Here is an 18750-nt window from a genome sequence, read left to right as displayed (position 1 = left end):
TTGTTAAGCAGTCTATAAACATGAACACACTGTACAATCCTGATGCTCAGCCAAGCGGCTAACCCAAAAAGTAAATAAAAGTTCATTCTGCACCAACAATAAAAAGTAGTTTTCCATCAATTGTTGGGTACCCAATTTGACCCCCCCCAATGTTTCCCCAGTTTGGAAAGGGGAGTTGTTTTAAGAGGGGAAGCACAGGGTACCAGCAGGGGGCGCTCACCTTTAGAGCAGTAGTTGTGCTCGTACAGCTCCTTGTCCTCAGGCTGCTGTTGCCAGCGCACCAGGTAGTAGGTGAGGTTCCCGTTGGGGGAGATGGGGGGTGACCACTTGATCAGAAGCTTGGAGGAGGAGTTTGAGTAATAGCGCACATCCAGGGGCATGGAAGGCTCTGCAATGTGGACAGATATCAGCGTGAAAAGTAGTAGGGCTACAGGTGTGTACAGGTGTGTGTGTGTGTGTGTGTATGTATCTGAGAGGCTGTACAGGTGTGTGTATGTACCTGAGGCGCTGTACAGGTGTGTGTGTGTGTACCTGAGGGACTGTACAGTTATGTGTGTGTGTACCTGAGGGGCTGTACAGGTGTGTGTATGTACCTGAGGGACTGTACAGGTGTGTGTGTGTATGTGTGTGCATGTACCTGAGGGACTGTACAGGTGTGTGTATGTACCTGAGGGACTGTACAGGTGTGTGTGTGTGTGTGTGTGTATGTACCTGAGGGACTGTACAGGTGTGTGTATGTACCCGAGGGACTGTACAGGTGTGTGTGTGTGTGTGTGTATGTACCTGAGGGACTGTACAGGTGTGTGTATGTACCTGAGGGACTGTACAGGTGTGTGTGTGTGTGTGTATGTACCTGAGGGACTGTACAGGTGTGTGTGTGTGTGTGTGTGTGTGTGTGTATGTACCCGAGGGACTGTACAGGTGTGTGTGTGTGTGTGTGTATGTACCTGAGGGACTGTACAGGTGTGTGTATGTACCTGAGGCGCTGTACAGGTGTGTGTATGTACCTGAGGCACTGTACAGTTGTGTGTATGTACCTGAGGCGCTGTACAGTTGTGTGTATGTACCTCAGGGGCTGTACAGGTGTGTGTGTGTGTGTATGTACCTGAGGGGCTATACAGGTGTGTGTGTATGTACCTGAGGGGCTATACAGGTGTGTGTATGTACCTGAGGGGTTGATACAGGTGTACGTGCGTACCTGAGGGGTTGGTGCGGATATACACCACTTCACTTTTGGCTCCCAGAACATGTTTGTCCTCCACCGCCAGGGTGATGGCCTTGACAAAGACGGCGTACTGCGTCCAGGGTTTGAGTGGGGACAGCAGGACGCCCGGGTCCACGTCCTTGTCCTGCGGCAGGTCCACGTCCACCATATTCCAGCTGTTAGAGCCACACCCATCCTGTCCGTCAAACTCCGTGATGTTCTGGAAGGGCCTGCAATACAGCAACAGAGAAGCCTTTAAACAAACCCACGCACACAGACACACACACGCACGTGCACGAACACACACACGCACAGGCGCACACACACGCACGCACGCACACAGACACACACATGCACACGCACGTGCACGAACACACGCACGCACACAGACACACACACAGACACAGAGACGCACACACACACACAGACACACACAGACACAGACACACACACACACAGAGACACACACAGACACAGACACACACACACAGACACAGAGACACACACACACACAGAGACACACACACACACACACACAGAGACACACACACACACACAGACACAGACACACACACACACACAGAGACACACACACACACAGACACACACAGACACAGAGACACACACAGACACAGACACAGACACACACACACACACACACAGACACACACACAGACACAGACACAGACACAGACACACAGACACAGACACAGACACAGACACAGACACACACACACACACACACACACACACACACAGACACACACACACACACACACACAGCAGACTCAGTCATACAGTGTAAGAATAAGCGCTGGCTGGCTATACCAGCAGTAAGAGCCGCGGTGTTTCTAACTGCACTCACGCTTCCTTGTAGTAAACGATGAAGGTGATGAGATCCCGGTAGTCTGGCGGCCGGTAGCGCTCCCAGATCAGCTTTATCCGGTTACTCATGGTGCTGTTGGACTTGAACTTGAGGATGTGACTCTCACCTGCACCGACAGAAAAAGAAACGCATCCATCACATCCAAAGATAAAACTTTTCCGCGCTTAATTCAATCCTCATGTTATTGCTTAATGCTTATCGATGTGGGAATAAGCTCTGTTCATTTTGGACAGTTCCAGAACACACCATTTTAAAATGCAGTTGCGCTTTTTAAAAATGTTCTTATCTGGCAGCCTAACACAATTCCCATTAAGAATTTCACGATCATCTTAAATAGACATCACAGACAATGATTCTGCAATGAAATATGAGAGCTTGAGGCAAGGGAAGTATGGTAATGAGTGCTTGCACTCAAGATCGCAAGATAAGTCAAAGACAGGAACAATGTGTTGACATGCCAAATTGCTTGATTTGTGTGTGCAAGCACGTGCGTGCGCAGACTGAAATCAGTGTGTATGCGTGTCTGTGTGTGCGCGTGTGTGAGAAAGAAGACGCGAGCTGGCTAGTGTACGAGTGCTGGATAAGAGAGGGAGAGTTAAGAGGTAAGAGCCAACATGGCTGCTGTCGTCAGCACAGCGCTCCGAGCATTCCACCCGCGGAGGTCAACCGTGATGTCACCGACCCTGACGGCATTCTCCCACATATATCAACGCCGACAAGGGGGACCTTTCCTCAATTCTGCACAGCGGGAAAGATAACCCAGTTTACACGGCACGCCGTGTGCTTGAAGCCACCGGAGTCTGCGAGCACGTGACTCCGCCTCTGGCAGGCTGCTGGACACCTGTGAACACTCAGGACACCTCCACAATCCCATAAAAGAGAGAAATACGACCCCCTGGAGCATCCCAAGCGCCACATCTCAAACATAAAGCCGGAGACTCTCGCAAGCTTTCGGGCGCGAGGGTAACCGAAGACAGGGGGCGCTCTACTCACAGCTGGCTCGGTCTCCGTTGTTGCGGAATTCGCCCTCGTCGAACTTCTCGGCGATCCCCGTCTTCTCCCACATCTTGCGGATCTCGGAGACGCACAGCTTGGGGTTGAAGCGGAAGAACAGTTTCCCGGCCTTGATGGTCAGGTTGTGCTGGGTCCAGTCCCAGAGGTACTGGAGGTGCTGGTTGTCCAGAGCAGAAAACGAGTACATTCTAAAAAAAAAAAAAATTAAAAAAAAAACAATACAAAGAAAGCGATTAACTGGCGTGTAATGTAGAGCCTACGTATTGTTGCTGTCCACTTTGACTGTTCTCATCCAGTTGTGCTATAAGTTTCTCAGCCAGATGTGCTGTAAATGACTACCACAGTTACTACAGCAGAAACACAGGGAGCACAGAGGCGACATTAAGCCTAGTCCGCTAGGCCCGGTCTGATGCTATGATGGCGCTGGTGTTCAGTGGTTCCCCCGGCGGTGTTTGCACCTGTAGCGTTCCTGCTATTCGCGCCTTCGCTAGCTCAAGTTCACACCGCCGTCGTCTAGGTTCAGGAGACGCTTCTCCACATCCGATCAAACGGTGCGGTTTCCACCCATTGCAATTACGGGGTTAATTCCCAAAGCGTATTTCTCCCGCCCCCCTGTAATGTTGCCGGCCAATGACGGCCGACGTCGGCCGATTCCCTTGCCGTGGGCGCTTCCTAAAAATCATCGGAGACGGCGCCAGAGGAAACGCGGAGCACGAAGTGGTAGAACCGAATCACCTGACAGAGGCGGTAAATCTGGCCCTTGCTCTCGCTTTGGCTAAGGCCTGTTACCATCTCCCTGTGGGTGCCTCAAGGCGACCACGCCGGCTGGTCTCGCGGCGTTCCCGGGATCACCGGACCGTCGCCTCAGAGGGGACGGATTTGCTTTCCCGCGCTCGGCCAGCAAGCCCGTTTTCCAAATCGGGAGGGGTTAATCCACCTAACCTTCCAAGAACTGACTGCACTCCACCAGCGGATACACAGGCAAACTCATCGCAGGCAAGCTGGCCCGAGTCAGGAGGAAATGCACAGGAGGAGGGCTGAGCATAGGTGGAAACAGTCCACATTTCAGGTTCACTCCCTGCATATGAAGGATTTCCTTGTTTCTTATCATTCCTGCACCAAGAGCTGCTCATTTTAATGGTTTAATCAGTACCAATAAGCATAACTCATAAGGTTTTTATTTTCTACTATTGATTGCCTTCTCCACAGTGCTGCCTGTTACTCCTGTTTCCTTCCTTATCCCCACCTATACTGATATCCTGACTCAGTTCACACCTATTTCTTTAAGGCCTTCATGCAGATGCCAAATTTGGCCAATCCTCACCCATTCAGGGGGTGTTCTATTTAAGGCTTTATAATTGCAGATGTGAGCATCACAGAGACTTGAAAAACAGCACAAGTGAAGCAAGACACTTGTACAATTTACAATTTAGATTAGTTTATATTCATAATTTAGGGAAAAATAAAATAAATAAAGCTGTTCTGCTTTAGTTAGAAATGCAATACTGAGAGATCACATATATAAAATAGAAGAACTATACATGTTCTGGATAATAAACTCCTTGACAAGAAGTATGCAAAATCTGAGGGTGATACAGAAAACGACCAAAGATTTATGAAGCAAAAAGCAGTGTACCCCCCTTAGTGTTTAAATCTATCCAAAATGTCTAAATTGTGTGTTGCAGAAAAACATTACATAATCATATATTTCACAACAAATCAACTATTTTGGCTCATCAAACTCACTTTTGCATCATTTCCAAATGGAAATTACAATCTGTTCATCAGTATAGGGGTCTAGACATCTAGCATCTAGGGGTCAAAACCCCTATCCCAAACCGCACCAAAAAAAGAATGAAATGGTTTTTGTCTATTATAAAGCACATAAATAAATTAGCCCCTTATGATGGTTTAAGATGAAACATTGATATCACATTGAAAAATAATGCAAAAACGCACTATGGTACACAGACCTAAATATGTAATCATTCACTCTCTTCTTGTTTTCTGTACTCTGTGCATGGGAATGGGATGACATTTTACAAATGTTACTATTTATGACCACTCAAAAGGAAATTTTACATTCCTCTAGCACATATCAGCACACAGCTAATTTTAATGTGATTTTTCCGTGCCCTAAGTGAAAGGTATAGCCCATGGAGACAGGAATACCCCACATTATGTACAATAAGATCGCAATAAGGTTAATATCCCACCGTCACAAAAAAAGTTGGTGATGTTGCATATTCACGGTAAACGAAACAAGCGTACAGGGCGGCAGTGTAGCACAGTGGGTAAGGAACTGGGCTTGTAACCGAAAGGTCGCAGGTTCGATTCCCGGGTAGGACACTGCCGTTGTACCCTTGAGCAAGGTACTTAACCTGCATTGCTTCAGTATATATCCAGCTGTATAAATGGATACAATGTAAAATGTTGTGTAAGTCGCTCTGGATAAGAGCGTCTGCTAAATGCCTGTAATGTAATGTAATGTAAACGTAACACATGACAGCACAACCTATAAATGCTTAAACTACAGCATGTGGAATGCCCACATTCGAGCATAGCCTAAACCTCCTGAAAGAAACTCAATTTCATTGTGAGTGGTACGAATTCTAACAAAGCAGGCCACTACAAGCCACTACGTTAACACCGCCAAACTTAGGTCACTGGGGAAATCTATTTGGCTGTAGTATCCTGTAGACTACAGCAACATTTGCAATGCAATTAGGCCTGTGTTTGTACAAATAAATGCTAAATGAAAAAAATAAAACCAGCTAAAATGCATTTTTCGCTGTTTGCAACCCACGAACCAGCATCGATTCTACCAAATTAACTTGTTTATTGCTCCTACAACGTATGAAAGTTAGCGGCTTTAGCTAATCATCGCGAACCTATCTATTGACTATTGACATCGAAAAAAAAAAAAAAAAATCTGTAACATTAATAAAATGTTGGCCGTATTGAAATATTAGCAAATTTGTGTGAAGTTCCCCCACTGGGAACTGGATAACTGGCTGATACATCCCATTACAAAGAGACTCACTGACGATGACTGTAATGCTAATGAGAAGAGATCTGTTGTTTTAACCGAAGGTTTTCCGTCTGGCGGCTTTGAGAACTTTACCCATACTACCCTGCATGCCGCATTGATAAAGCCTTAAATTCGGTTAATTAGGCAATGCTTTCTGTGATTAACTGCCCACTAACTTTGTCCTTTCATTCAGCGCTTAAATATTAAAAACATGGCTATCGTCAGCAGTTTAACGTTTAGTTGTTACTAACGAAAACGACATCCGCTTTGGTTGCGATAAGCATGGATTGATATCTTTGGGCCACTGCTGAAAAAGTTGAGGTCTAGATGGCTAATCGACCAGGACAAACCCCCAAGGGCTTCCCAGGTCCCAGTGGGCGGGGCTTCTGGGGGCGGAGTCGCCGCTCAGGAGACACGGAGCGCGTGCCGCTCGGCGAGGCGGCCCCGGCGCGGTCGCGGCAGAGGGCCGCTGTGGCTTTAAAACGGGCTCGGCCCGGCCGGACCCCGAGGAATGCGCGGAATCCCGGCTTCCCTCGGTAACATTCCTGCGTCCGTAACCCAAGACAACAAGCAGAGGGGGCAAAGGCCTTCCCATGACCCCCCTCTCCGCCATCGCTGGACGCTCTCCAGTCGCCGCGGCAACACACTGCCCCGTTTGTGCCACTGTTTTTAGGGCTTCCAACAGCAGAGACAAACCCTTGCCCCCTCGACAAACTGCCACCCTCTCAAGTCCATTTATTTCCGATGCCCACTTTGGGACAGCTGTGGGAAATGGACTTTGGCTAGACACACTACGCCAATGCATCAGACACAGATCTTTAAAACTGTGTCACTTTCATTATGTCTGCCCCCAAAAATTGGAAAAAAGAAGGTAAGAACATTGTTAGATGAACATTTAAAATAAATCAATAAATAAATAATGCTATCTGGCTAAGGTTTCTGTTACCCGAAGGCTAATATGCCTCAAATACTGTTTACACCAATAATCAGAATGAAAAAAACTGACTGCTGGCTAACAGAATCTGCAGCTTTGAGAATGTGTAAGTAACCATGGCAGATTACTGATTACACTTAATATCTGCAGTCAGTGGAGCGCGGCTTTTTGTTTATTTTTCCTCGAGCCCGCGATCTGGCAAGCTCAAACTCGTGCGGGACAAGTGAACAGCACGGTTTGTATACTCTGTAATGTTACCGGAGAAATTTAAAAACTCCGCCCTCATCGTTTCCAAAGACATTAGTTGACCAAAAAAGGGAGTAGCATATCAGATGGTGCAAAGAGCAGGATTTGCTCAGGTTCAAAGGAAGAGACAAGTGAAAATAATGGCTAGTATTAGCCTCCTCACAGGGGCTCTAATCACACGGCGCTGTTTCAGACCCAAACCTTTTTCTCCCCTATTTGTCTTGTGAATACTGGTTTTCCTCCCCTTTGTTGTTTGAGAGGATCCTTCATTCCCCTAAGTGACCAAGTTCTTACTTGTGGTGTAGGGTAATCACAGGCAGCCAACACAATTTATGGGACGGGACACCATCGATGACCTGTCCAACCAACGTTCTGGATATGCAGACATGTAGCATGAAGAGAAGAGGGAGAGAGAGAGAGAGAGAGAGAGAGAGAGAGAGAGAGAGAGAGAGAGAGAGAGAGAGAGAGAGAGAGGGAGAGAGAGAGAGAGAGAGAGAGAGAGAGAGAGAGAGAGAGAGAGAGAGGGAGAGAGAGAGGGAGAGAGAGAGGGAGAGAGAGAGAGAGAGAGAGAGAGAGAGAGAGAGAGAGAGAGAGAGAGAGAGAGAGAGAGAGAGAGAGAGAGGGAGAGAGAGAGAGAGAGAGAGAGAGAGAGGGAGAGAGAGAGAGAGAGAGAGAGGGAGAGAGAGAGAGAGAGAGAGAGAGAGAGAGAGAGAGAGAGAGAGAGAGAGAGAGAGAGGGGGAGAGAGAGAGAGAGACGCGCCCGGGCGTACCCGTCCATCAGCTCCTCGCCGTTGATGTAGCGCAGGCTCTTGAGGAAGGACAGCGAGCCGAGCGTGTGGGAGTGCCGGATCCTCACGTACCCGGTGACCGTCTGGATCAGGCCCATGAAGCTCTCCAGCTCAGAGGCGATGTTATCTGTGGAGGGACGGGCTCAAATGCTCCACTCAACGCTCACTGGCATTCGTTTCATACCCCCCTACCCAAATTTTATCCTCCTCTCCATTTACAGTGTCAGAGAATATCTCTGCGTGCACTTGTGTGCGAATACATGCATCGTGCATGCCTGCGCATGAGTGACTATGCGTGTGTGTGTGTGTGTGTGTGTGTGTATGGGCATGACTGATCTATGGCTGTTCATGTGCAAGTTTTGTGTGTATGTGAATGCGTGGGTGTGTGTGTGCATGCATGCGCACATGTGTGTGCGTCTGTGTGGGCGTACATGTGTGTTTGTGTGTGTGCGCGTGTGTGTGTGAGAGAGAGAGAGAGAGAGAGAGAGAGGGCGCCCCCTGCTGGCCCACAGTACTCACTGCCACGGCGGATGTTGATGTGCAGATTGCCTTTGATGACAGTGCAGCCCTTCAGTGACTGTGCAGCGTCCACAGAGTCGATGATCTTTTCATCGCAGATCTTATCGCACAGACCGTCACAGGCACTGCAGAACATGCTGAGAGAGAGGAGAGAGGGAGTGAATGATACAGAGAAAGAGAGGAGAGTGAGATGAGGGAGAGCCAGAGGGCTACAGCGAGAGAGAAGGGGAGAGGGATGGGTGTGTGATAGAGAAGAGAGACAGAAAGGGAAAGAGAATGAGTTGAAGGGAGAGAGACAGATAGCAGTGAACTATGACTCCAGAAACTCCAAACCTGGGCGGTGCCAGGGATCGGGGGCAGGGCATGAAGCCCGGGCACGCCCCTTCTCCACTCCACTCACTTCAACCCATGTTTGTTTGAGCCGCAAGGTCTCCGGCTCAATCGAGAGAGACGATAGAGTTGCAGACAAACACCCGCCCCAAAAACATTCCGCAGGAAACAGGAAGGAGTGGTGAGAGTTAGGCTAACCCAGGTCACGTTGATCTAAAATGCTCGCGGTCCAGTTCCGACCGCACACGTTAAACCTTGCAGAGGTACGGTTTAAAACGCATCGGGGCTGAACCGCTGAGCCACTCCGTATCAGATTTAAACGTCGTAGCCCGCTCGAGACAGGGGCCGTGCTGAGGCTTGCGCTCGCCGAGGAGCCTTTAAATAGGCTTACTGAATTACAGATCGCTCGCTAGGAATGCCCTGCGTCGTGGTCCAACGGCGGGATTGTTTTCCCGAATTGTTTTTGGCCTCTGCCGGGGTATCCCGATCGAGTTTCGCCGTTCGCGCACACACACAGCACGGTTTCCCCCAGCGGTCTAAAACCCCCAGAACACTTCAGACAATAACAACAGAAGTCCGCAGCATCCCACTTACTGCCGATCCAGTCTAGCAGCTTAATAACAGTCACCTGATCCGCTTTCGCTCGCGCTCTTTCGAGAGCGCGCTCTCTGTGAAAGCAGACGGCCATTTTGAAGTCCGCGTCACCAATAACCGAAAAGCTGTTTTCTTTTTGTTGCATCGCACAGGTTTAACGGTCGCCCCCTCTTGCAGGGATGGCAATTAAAGAAAGAAATGCTGATTTTCAGAGAATAAATGTCTCTGCTGCAGACATTCGGCTTTAAGCTGAACATCATCTCACAATGAGAGCAAAAGCACTTCATGTGCGCACGCGAAAGTTCTCTGGCCTGGAAATTGCCTGCTGAAATTAGCACTGCTGGAAACAGCAACGGGGTGGACAGGTTCCCAGACTACAGCAGATGAAGTGGAAATAACTTTGATTAATCATTAGTTTATTACATTAGATTAATTATTTGAGAAATTAATGATTAGTTGATGAATGATTAAGCAGAAATATATAAATGTATTATGTATGATTTAATTACACCGTTTAGTTATATATACATACATATGTGTTCCTGAAGTCCCTAAACTAAAACTATTTATACAGCAGGCCTATAATAAGCTTTAGAAGTGCCTCAGTATTCTGTGACCCTGAGCCATCCCTGCCTGCTCTCCCCTCTATGTGATACCATTTGTTTACCTTACTCTATAAGAGGCAGGTGTGATCACTCACTTACACTCTCTCATACCCGCTTGTCTGCATTTACAATATAGCAGACTGGTGTATCTCATGAAATACAACCTTTATGATAACCTTGGGTGATTCACTTAATGATGGGTGATTTTGTGACAATTGAAGTATTTCTGTCAAATGGGAATTTGGTACTTTGGAGCAAACTCATTTTAGACTTGCCAAAGAGGTTAACTCAGAACGGACACACGGAAGCAGAGAGACAGACAGACCGAAAGCAGGAAGAGAAAAGACAAAGACACAGGCTGGGGGACGACCACAGTTATAGGGCCCCGTGAAAATATCTCACATTTGGCTCCACCATCCCAGAATATCCTTTGTTCTAATACTGGGGTCCTCAATCCTATCAGTAAAGGGCCAGTGTGGGTACGGGGTTTTGTATTAGCCCAGCACTAAGACACCTGATTCAGCTTAACAAGGTCCTGATTGGAGACCACGATAGGTCAATTAGCTCAATCAGGTGTCTTAGTGCTGGGCTAATGCAAAAACCTGCACTCACGCTGGCCCTTTTCCGATAAGATTTGAGACCCCTGTTGTAATATTTGTTGAGGGCCCCTGTAAGTCAGGGGCCCTCAAAAAACATGAAAACAGGGGTCTCAAATCTTATCGGAAAAGGGCCTGTGTGAGTGCAGATTTTTGCATTTTTGCAGGGCCCTTGGAAACGTCGCCGGCGCACACACAGGCCGGCGGACGGGGGCGGGGGAACGGAGGGGGGGGCGGGGCTCACCTCTGGCTCTCGTTGCGGGTGAAGCCGGACGGGCAGTCGGGCACGCACTCGCCCTCGTGGATGACGAAGCGGTCGAAGTCGTTGGGCAGGTGCACCATGCCGCACACGTCCATGGTGATGCAGCGCCAGCCCTCGAAGCTGTAGGTGTCGGGCGGGCAGGCGGGCACGCAGTGGCCCTCGTGGTAGAAGTGCAGGCAGGCCGCGCACGCCGCGTCGCTGTCCGGCTCCGCGCAGCTGCCCAGGCACTGGGCGTGGCAACACTCGCCCGCCTCCGTGCACGCACGCCCGTCACACTCATTAGGGCACACTGAGAGAGAGAGAGAGAGAGAGAGAGAGAGAGAGAGAATTACTTATGGTCATTTTCAAACCAGACAATATAAATGTCTTGGCAGTGTAGTATACTTAAGCAGTAGCTCACGACAGGCCGTGGTACATGGTTATTATATCACAGCTAAGGGGCGTTTTTTTCGGCCCGATGCGAAGCTAAGTGATACTGAATTGTGCAAAGGAATTAGACGTCATAGCCGTGGTATATGGTTAATATACCACAGCTATGAACCAATCAGATTGCTTGATTTGAGCTACTATTTAATAAATGACAAGTATACATTACATTACAGGCATTTAGCAGACGCTCTTATCCAGAGCAACTTACACAAGTTTTTACATAGCATTTACATTGCATCCATTTATACAGCTGGATACATATTGAAGCAATGCAGGTTAAGTACTTTGCTCAAGGGTACAACGGCAGTGTCCAACCCAGGAATCAAACCTATGACCTTTAGGTTACAAGCCCAGTTTCTTACCCATTATACTACACCGCTGCCCCATACAAGCTGGGGTTTATATTTTTTTCGTATCGCAAAAGACGTCATGGAAACAAAGCAGTTGAACTGAAATGAAACCGAGGAAGACAGAGAGAGACGGAGGAGAGGAGCTAACCACACATCACAGCAGGTGTCTGGCAGCTCCGTCTGAACCCTGACTTAATAAACCTGAGGCACTCCCTCTCACCCCTGGACAGCTGCAGCTTTCAGTTTGCACCTTAAGATCAGCAACCGATTCAAATCCAAGAATCCAAGTGAGGCAAATTAACTGCGTTATCAACTGCTTTACTTGATCGATCAAGTGGCTAACAGCACTTAATGAATACCACTCCCACAGACCGTAGCATATCCACAGACTGTGCCAGAGCGACTTCCTGTTCTTCATCTCATCTTCAGGGCCTAGAAGCATATCGCCTGCACGGGACACCATGAGAAACTTCTCCAGGCGTTTTCAAGCAGACAGGAAATGAACAGAGCAACGAACAGTCAGAAATAACGCAACATATTACAAGTGCTGTTCACAGTCAGTCACATTGCTCGTGTGTTTAGCACACCATGAGGTTTGACAGGAAAGTCTTTCACAGAAAATCCGTCTTTTTAACTGATAAAACGACGGCGCTTGCTTAACGAGTAACCTGCTGTCGCCTACAAGTATCGAGACGTTACTCAGCTTCTCGTTAAATATCGGACTTGGAAAAAGGAAATGTCTGCAAAACGTAACCTTACGGCCCCCCCTCCCTCTGCAAAGTTCTGGCACGGCTTTCAAAATGGCCGCCATGAGGCCGAAGGCAGAGTACGTATGGCTGGAGGGGGAAAAAAATCTGGCACAGACAGAAGTGTGCAAAATGTTCACGGGGGTGTAGAATTTCTATTGGCTCAATATTTGATCTTTACAACGTGCTATACAAATGAACTAAAATAGTCAAATAAAATAAAAAAATTCTACCCTGTCACCAGATTTTCTAGCCTGGACTAGCCTCCATATTTTCCATCGCTTTACTTCATCTCAAATGTTGCAGGTTTTTTTAAGCGAGCGGTAAGGCTTGAAATGACATACTGAGCTTACGTTTTTACACAAATTACTTAAAAAAAAATATATATAACGACATAAAAAAACGTCTAAACTTTAAGATTTGGGTGGGCTTAATAGGTAAACGCACCCTACTCTAGAGAACAGGTCGACGGACAGTCAAGGTTGGTGTGGAGGGGAAGCAAAAATAGGATAAGACGCACATCAATGGCAATCCTGATCACAAACAAACAAATATGCCGTTAACGTGTAATAATTGGCAAGGCAACTGACAGAGAATGTACAAGATTGTAATGTGAGAAGCTTAAACCCATTACAGGTTTTCAAACAACTGCCTGAAACAGCCGCCCTGGTTCCTGCAGGTTTGGACCTCACAGAGCTTTGCTGGTACTGACTGGAGCAGAGGAAGGCCTGCCCGTCAGTGCATCTCCTCCAACTCCCAACCCCCACACACGCTTTACTGAGGCAGGAGAGGGGCCTGTCTGCGTGTGTAGTTAGCATTACAAAACGCACTTCCCATGACAGCAGACAGCTGCCGGGGTGAACACAACTGCCTCAGAACATGTCGCCAGTAAAGTCAATGCTGTGACACACGCAGTCATACACGCAATTACATACTCACATGACATACACGTGGACACACACAGACACACATGGACACACACAGACACACGTGGATGCGGACACACGCACACTCACAAGCGCACGCACACACGTGCACACACACACACCCACACATACACACACACGTGCACACACAGACACACACACACACCCACACACACGTGCACACACAGACACACACACACACCCACACATACACACACACGTGCACACACAGACACAGACACACACACACACACGCGCGCACGCAGCACCGTGAGCGGGACTGTGACCGAGCTCCAGCGGCTGGCGTATCCGGCAGTAACGGGACACCTCAGGTAGATGCCCCGGCGCCGGCCCGCCGGCCCATCGCGCGTCTCCTAGCAACGGGCGGCGAGCGGGCTGGCACCGCGCCCGGCGAGGCCGCGCCGGGGAGAAGGCCGTGTCCGAACGGGATTTCTCAGATTTGACTTATTCCTTTATACAGCAGTGCTCCGAGTTATGAGGACACCTGGCCATCGCGTTTATTGGGGCCATGAATCCAAACGATGACAAGCGCACACGGTAATCCCTGTATATACAAGGCTTTCTTGTGTGTGTATGTGTGTGTGTGTGTGTGTGTGTGAGCTTCAGATTCTTGGACATTTGATCGAGGACAGAACAGGAACGTCACGAAACACTACTGTGGGCTTTATGGACGGGTTTGGCTTGGGGTGGGATGGGGGTGGAGCTTGGTTGCTACATTGCTAAGTTGCTAGCGACGTGGATATTTCATATAGTTTGGCTTTATCAAGGCTGCTTTTTTGAGGACAGTAGGGGGTGCCCTTCCACATTCTGGACATCAACCGATTCCTTAAGATTCTTCTTTTCCGGCGTTTGGTTTCACTACTTTCCCTCCCCGCCAAAATAAAATGAGTCAAAATGACAAATCGTAACAAAAAAAACAAAAAAAACCTCACGGTGAGTTTGTAAGACGTTTCAGCTGCAGCCGAATACAGATATGACGCTAATCCGCCCCAATTAATGAGCCAGCGCTATGTTAGCCGTTATAAAAAAGCCTCCGCTATTTCTGCCGCGGCTGGACGCGCTCCAAACTGGAAAGATTTACTCACGGGTCTCCTTACACACCTTCCACGCGGCGAGCCGGGGTGGTGACGCGTTTGGCATTTACGTAAGGACAACGAGAGGGGGGGAGAGCTGGAATTCGCTAAAGGCCGGAACTGGATCTTCAGGGGCCGCACACTTCCTTAAATAGCCACGTGGGGCCATGTATTGTGGCTATTTAAGGAAGGGGAGCCGGAGGCGGGGGGGTGGGGTGTGGGGTGGGGTGGGGGGGTGCGAGCGGGGAGAGGGGGATGGCTGTGCATCATTTGCGCAAATTCCTCAATAAGGATAACATTCCTCAATGCGCCCCACCCCCCACCCCCCACGGCCTCCCATATAAGCCCAAGCTGCCCCCCCACCCCCGCCCCCCCAGCGCGGCCGGACCCACGAGGCATCGGGGACACGGCGGCGTATTTATAGCCGTTTCCCTGGAGCCTGGCGCGGGCCTATTTCCGAACCCCGCTGCTGTGCCCGCAGCTATGCCAGGCATCGCGGGTTCCGACGCGGGAAGCCGCCGCCGCTGCCCAACAAGGAGCGCAGCGCTCCCGTGAACGCTTCGGGGAAGTCCGCGGGGAGTCAGGCCACGGGGGGGGGGGGGGGGGGTGGGGGAACCGCCCCCGCCCCCGCCCGCCTCTCTAAACGGCCGCCCCGTCTAATTCCCCTCAGCTCAGCGCGTTCGTCAAAGTCTCGGGCTTTTGGACCGATACTGGACAGGATTAGCAACAGCGCAACGACAGCGAACGCAACTGCTATCTTTCAAAAGTCTGAAATCAAACACGCTTTCGCTTTACAATACATTTTCCTAAAAGAGAATTCCCTCTCACTTAAGCTTACAGTATCCAACCGTTGACTTACAGTAGCTGTGTACTACACGTGACATTTCTGTGTCCTATCTATGAAGGCCCGTAAAAACTCCAAATATCGTTACGTCAGATGAGCATACTTTGCGACCTGTTACCCGGAAACAGAGGGCAACGGCAACGGGGGCGGAGTCACAGCTGGTAAAGCGCTACCATAGCAAAAAGAGCAGGTGATGCCGTCCCTTCACCCCGGACAGGGCAACAAGGCACTCGGCCTTAAACATTCAAGTGACAGATTATTTCAATTCAAATTCTCCGAATACTTTAAATATAAAAATTGTGGGGGAAAAGCAGCTGTTGGATGTTTCGGAACAACGACAGATAACTCTTTCTGTACTTTTTATCCGAAAGGAATTTCGGAACATTGACCCACTTGTATGTTTTTTTTTTTTTTTTAAAAAGGCTCTTAATTTCTTAATTTTCTCCACAATTTTGTCGTTCGCTTGTTCCTGTTCCGAGCCAGCGCGCTATGCGAGAAATCCCCAGAACTCTCCGGCAAGGAGACTAATCAGACAGCAGAATGTTAATCCTCCAGAGTTCGGCGTCAGAAACGAGGACGAACCTCACGAAAGTGACAGCGCCCGCCCAGGAGCACAGGGACGCGCGTCTAACAACCGTCATTTCAGTCGTCAAATGTTCACGGTCACTCGTCTTTATGCTAGACTCCCATACGTGCGCGTCTCTCACAAAACTGAGGGAAATCTTGACTTGAATGGACAACATGTAAATGCACAAAGTTTAGCATTTAACTATTTTGCGTGACGATGGTCAGAGTGGATTCAGAGGGGCAGATACAGCGTGTATACTGAAATCATGAAATGGGGATCGCTCTCAGCTGAGCACCCAAACGTAACAGCGATGGCCACCACGTCTTACGGCTCAAGAAGAAGTCTCGCAACCATGAAGGATGCCATATAAATAAACTGTGAAGCCGTAGCTAAATGGAAACTCCAGCGACGAGGCAGAGGCACTCTCATTTTAGGACGCCGCGTGTCCCGCGGGTTCTCGCCCTCCCCCACCCCCCCCCCGGGAGCGCTTTGGGGATTCTGGGTTAGGGGTTAATGGGCTTGTGGGTCCGGGGGGGGGGGGGTTCTGGAACCCCGCGGTACAGAGATGTTTAATCACAGATCAGCGGGGGAGTCCAAAAAACTTCAGTCAGCAGCCTTCCGCTGAACATGCCAGAAATACCACGAATCATTTCAGCAGACGCCGAGTTCACTCCAGGCCAGCCCCTGAGAAATTCATTACATCGGCTCATCTGTAAACAAAAAGGTGCGCGTTTGTTTTTCTGTTTTTATTTTATTTTAATTTTTTTTTTTTTTTTTTTTTTTTGGGGGGGGGGGGGGGGGGGGGGGGGCATGCTCTGATTTTTTGGCATGTAACTTCCAATAAAAATATGTTTACAAAGTGAATCCACTTTGAATGCTCATTTCATCATTTGCGTCAACAAAAACACGGAGAGGGGGGCGGGACTGGGAGGAGAAAAACAACCTGGCTGGAATTCCGAAACGCTCCAGGTGAGTGCACTCAAACAGCGGCGCTTGCGTCAAAGCCACACAGTGTGGGCCCCAATGCGATTCGTTAGGGGGGTGGGGGGGGTGGGGAGGGGTGACACGGCTCTGGTCCCTGGGTGGTCACATGACAGACAGCAGGGATGCTGATTGGCTAAGACAGGAGTCCAGGGGAAGCGCAGAGGCGGCGGCCGAATGGAGGGAGAGAGAGAGAGGGGGAGAGAGAGAGAGGGGGGGGGGAGGGAGAGAGAGAGAGAGAGGGGGGGGAGGGAGAGAGAGAGAGAGAGAGAGAGAGAGAGAGAGGGGGGGGAGGGAGAGAGAGAGAGAGAGAGAGAGAAGTCTAGCCTTGGCCATGTGATCCCGGGCTGTTTGTGATCTTGGGCTGAGATCATGTGACTACCCCCTCCGCCTCCGTCTGTCACAAACAGCTCAGTCTGACCTGATGAGGAGACGGTGAAGCCCTGCGAGTGGGCAGGGGAGCGAGCCAGCGTTCCGCAGAGCCACACTGCTGGGGGGCTTAAATCACGCCACACACAGAGGAGAGGGCACAGGGATGGGGGGGCAGTTCAGACACAGAGATCGAAAATTGACTAGAAACAGAACCGACTGCTGAAGATTGTTCCTACAACCTTTTCGTCCCCCCCCACCCCCCCTCACCCCTTCCAGACCCCCCCAGCCCTCTGCGTCAGGGCCCAGGGTGCATGCGTACTACAGTGTTTACAACTGGCGGCGAGAGAGCGGGGGGGAGGGAGCGCCGCGGGGGCGCGTGTGCGAGCGCGTGAGGCTAGCTGCGCTCCGCGTCGCTCCCAGTCGCCCCTCTCACTCGCAGGGAAAGCAACCTGCCCGCATTCTCAGGAAAACACAGCCTCGCTTCAGCCAGCGTCTCTCCTAAACCCCCGCCCCCCCCCCCCCCCCCCCCCCCCCCCAACCCCACACACACACGCACGCACGCACGCACGCACGCACGCACGCACGCACGCACGCACGCACACACACGCACACACACGCACGCGCACACGCACACACACAAACGCTCGTCTAGCTCTCAGCGTCGCGTCACCACGCGCTGTGATTTACGCTTCCCCTTATCAGCGTTTACCTCAGAGGATACTCTTCAAATTGCCACGCGCCGTCGTGGAACATTCCGCTGATCTATCTCTTTACCCGGAGCTCGGGAGGAAAAAACAAAAACAAAAACAAAAACAAGAGCGAGTCGTGAGTCGCACGTTAGAGGAATCCGTGCCCGCCATCTGCTGAGCTGTTTTACGGAAACACCAGCCCAATAGGGTCCGGGAACTGATAAAATAAGCTGACAGCCCCCACTCCGCCACACACACAAAAGAACCGAGGTGTGTGTCGACGGAAATCAGGAATTTGGTGTGTGTGTTGTGTGTGTGGGGGGGGGGGGGGGGGCAGGTTTTAATTATCATAGCATGGGGGAAGTTCTACAATAACCATCATTCAATGTCCCATGAAGTCAGTCCAAATGAGGACGGCATCAACTACACGATGTCTACATGATTAAGCTAATATCAGCAGTGCTGGTCCACTGAAATGACACACGAGCAATTATGAATTATGATGGTAAAAGCATCAGTGGGCTGATGCTGGTCCCTGTCCCTAGGCCAGGTATTAAAGCAGCTAGGGCTGGCCAACAAATTGATTCATCCACCGTTTTATTCCCATTTCCTTCCTGTTGATCCAATGATCCAATATAGACCACTGCCATGTCAAAGAATGCCATTTTTACAACACTCCAGAAAGCGACGGACCTATCGGGCTCCATTTTAATATTGTGGTTTCATGGGCATACCATTTTAA

The 18750-nt window shown here is 49.7% G+C and overlaps 1 protein-coding gene across 2 annotated transcripts in view; it reads right to left on the bottom strand.

Annotated features, from left to right (window-relative positions):
- LOC118227904 (insulin-like growth factor 1 receptor) overlaps positions 1 to 18750 on the bottom strand; it is a 124347-nt gene that overhangs the window by 22346 nt on the left and 83251 nt on the right. The window contains exons 3-9 of one of the 2 annotated variants that reach the window (XM_035418954.1): positions 10992 to 11298; positions 8623 to 8831; positions 8086 to 8230; positions 3084 to 3292; positions 2070 to 2196; positions 1199 to 1434; positions 221 to 388 (exon numbers count right to left, since the gene is read on the bottom strand). In XM_035418954.1, coding sequence (XP_035274845.1) covers positions 221 to 388; positions 1199 to 1434; positions 2070 to 2196; positions 3084 to 3292; positions 8086 to 8230; positions 8623 to 8831; positions 10992 to 11298 — 1401 coding nt within the window. The remainder of the gene's footprint in view (positions 1 to 220; positions 389 to 1198; positions 1435 to 2069; positions 2197 to 3083; positions 3293 to 8085; positions 8231 to 8622; positions 8832 to 10991; positions 11299 to 18750) is intronic. The other variant, XM_035418955.1, reaches the window with a different exon arrangement.

This window comes from Anguilla anguilla, chromosome 5 (assembly GCF_013347855.1).
Source record: "Anguilla anguilla isolate fAngAng1 chromosome 5, fAngAng1.pri, whole genome shotgun sequence".
Lineage (NCBI taxonomy): Eukaryota > Metazoa > Chordata > Actinopteri > Anguilliformes > Anguillidae > Anguilla > Anguilla anguilla.
The sequence above is the reverse complement of the archived record's forward strand: the minus strand, read 5'-3'. Positions and strand labels throughout refer to the sequence as shown.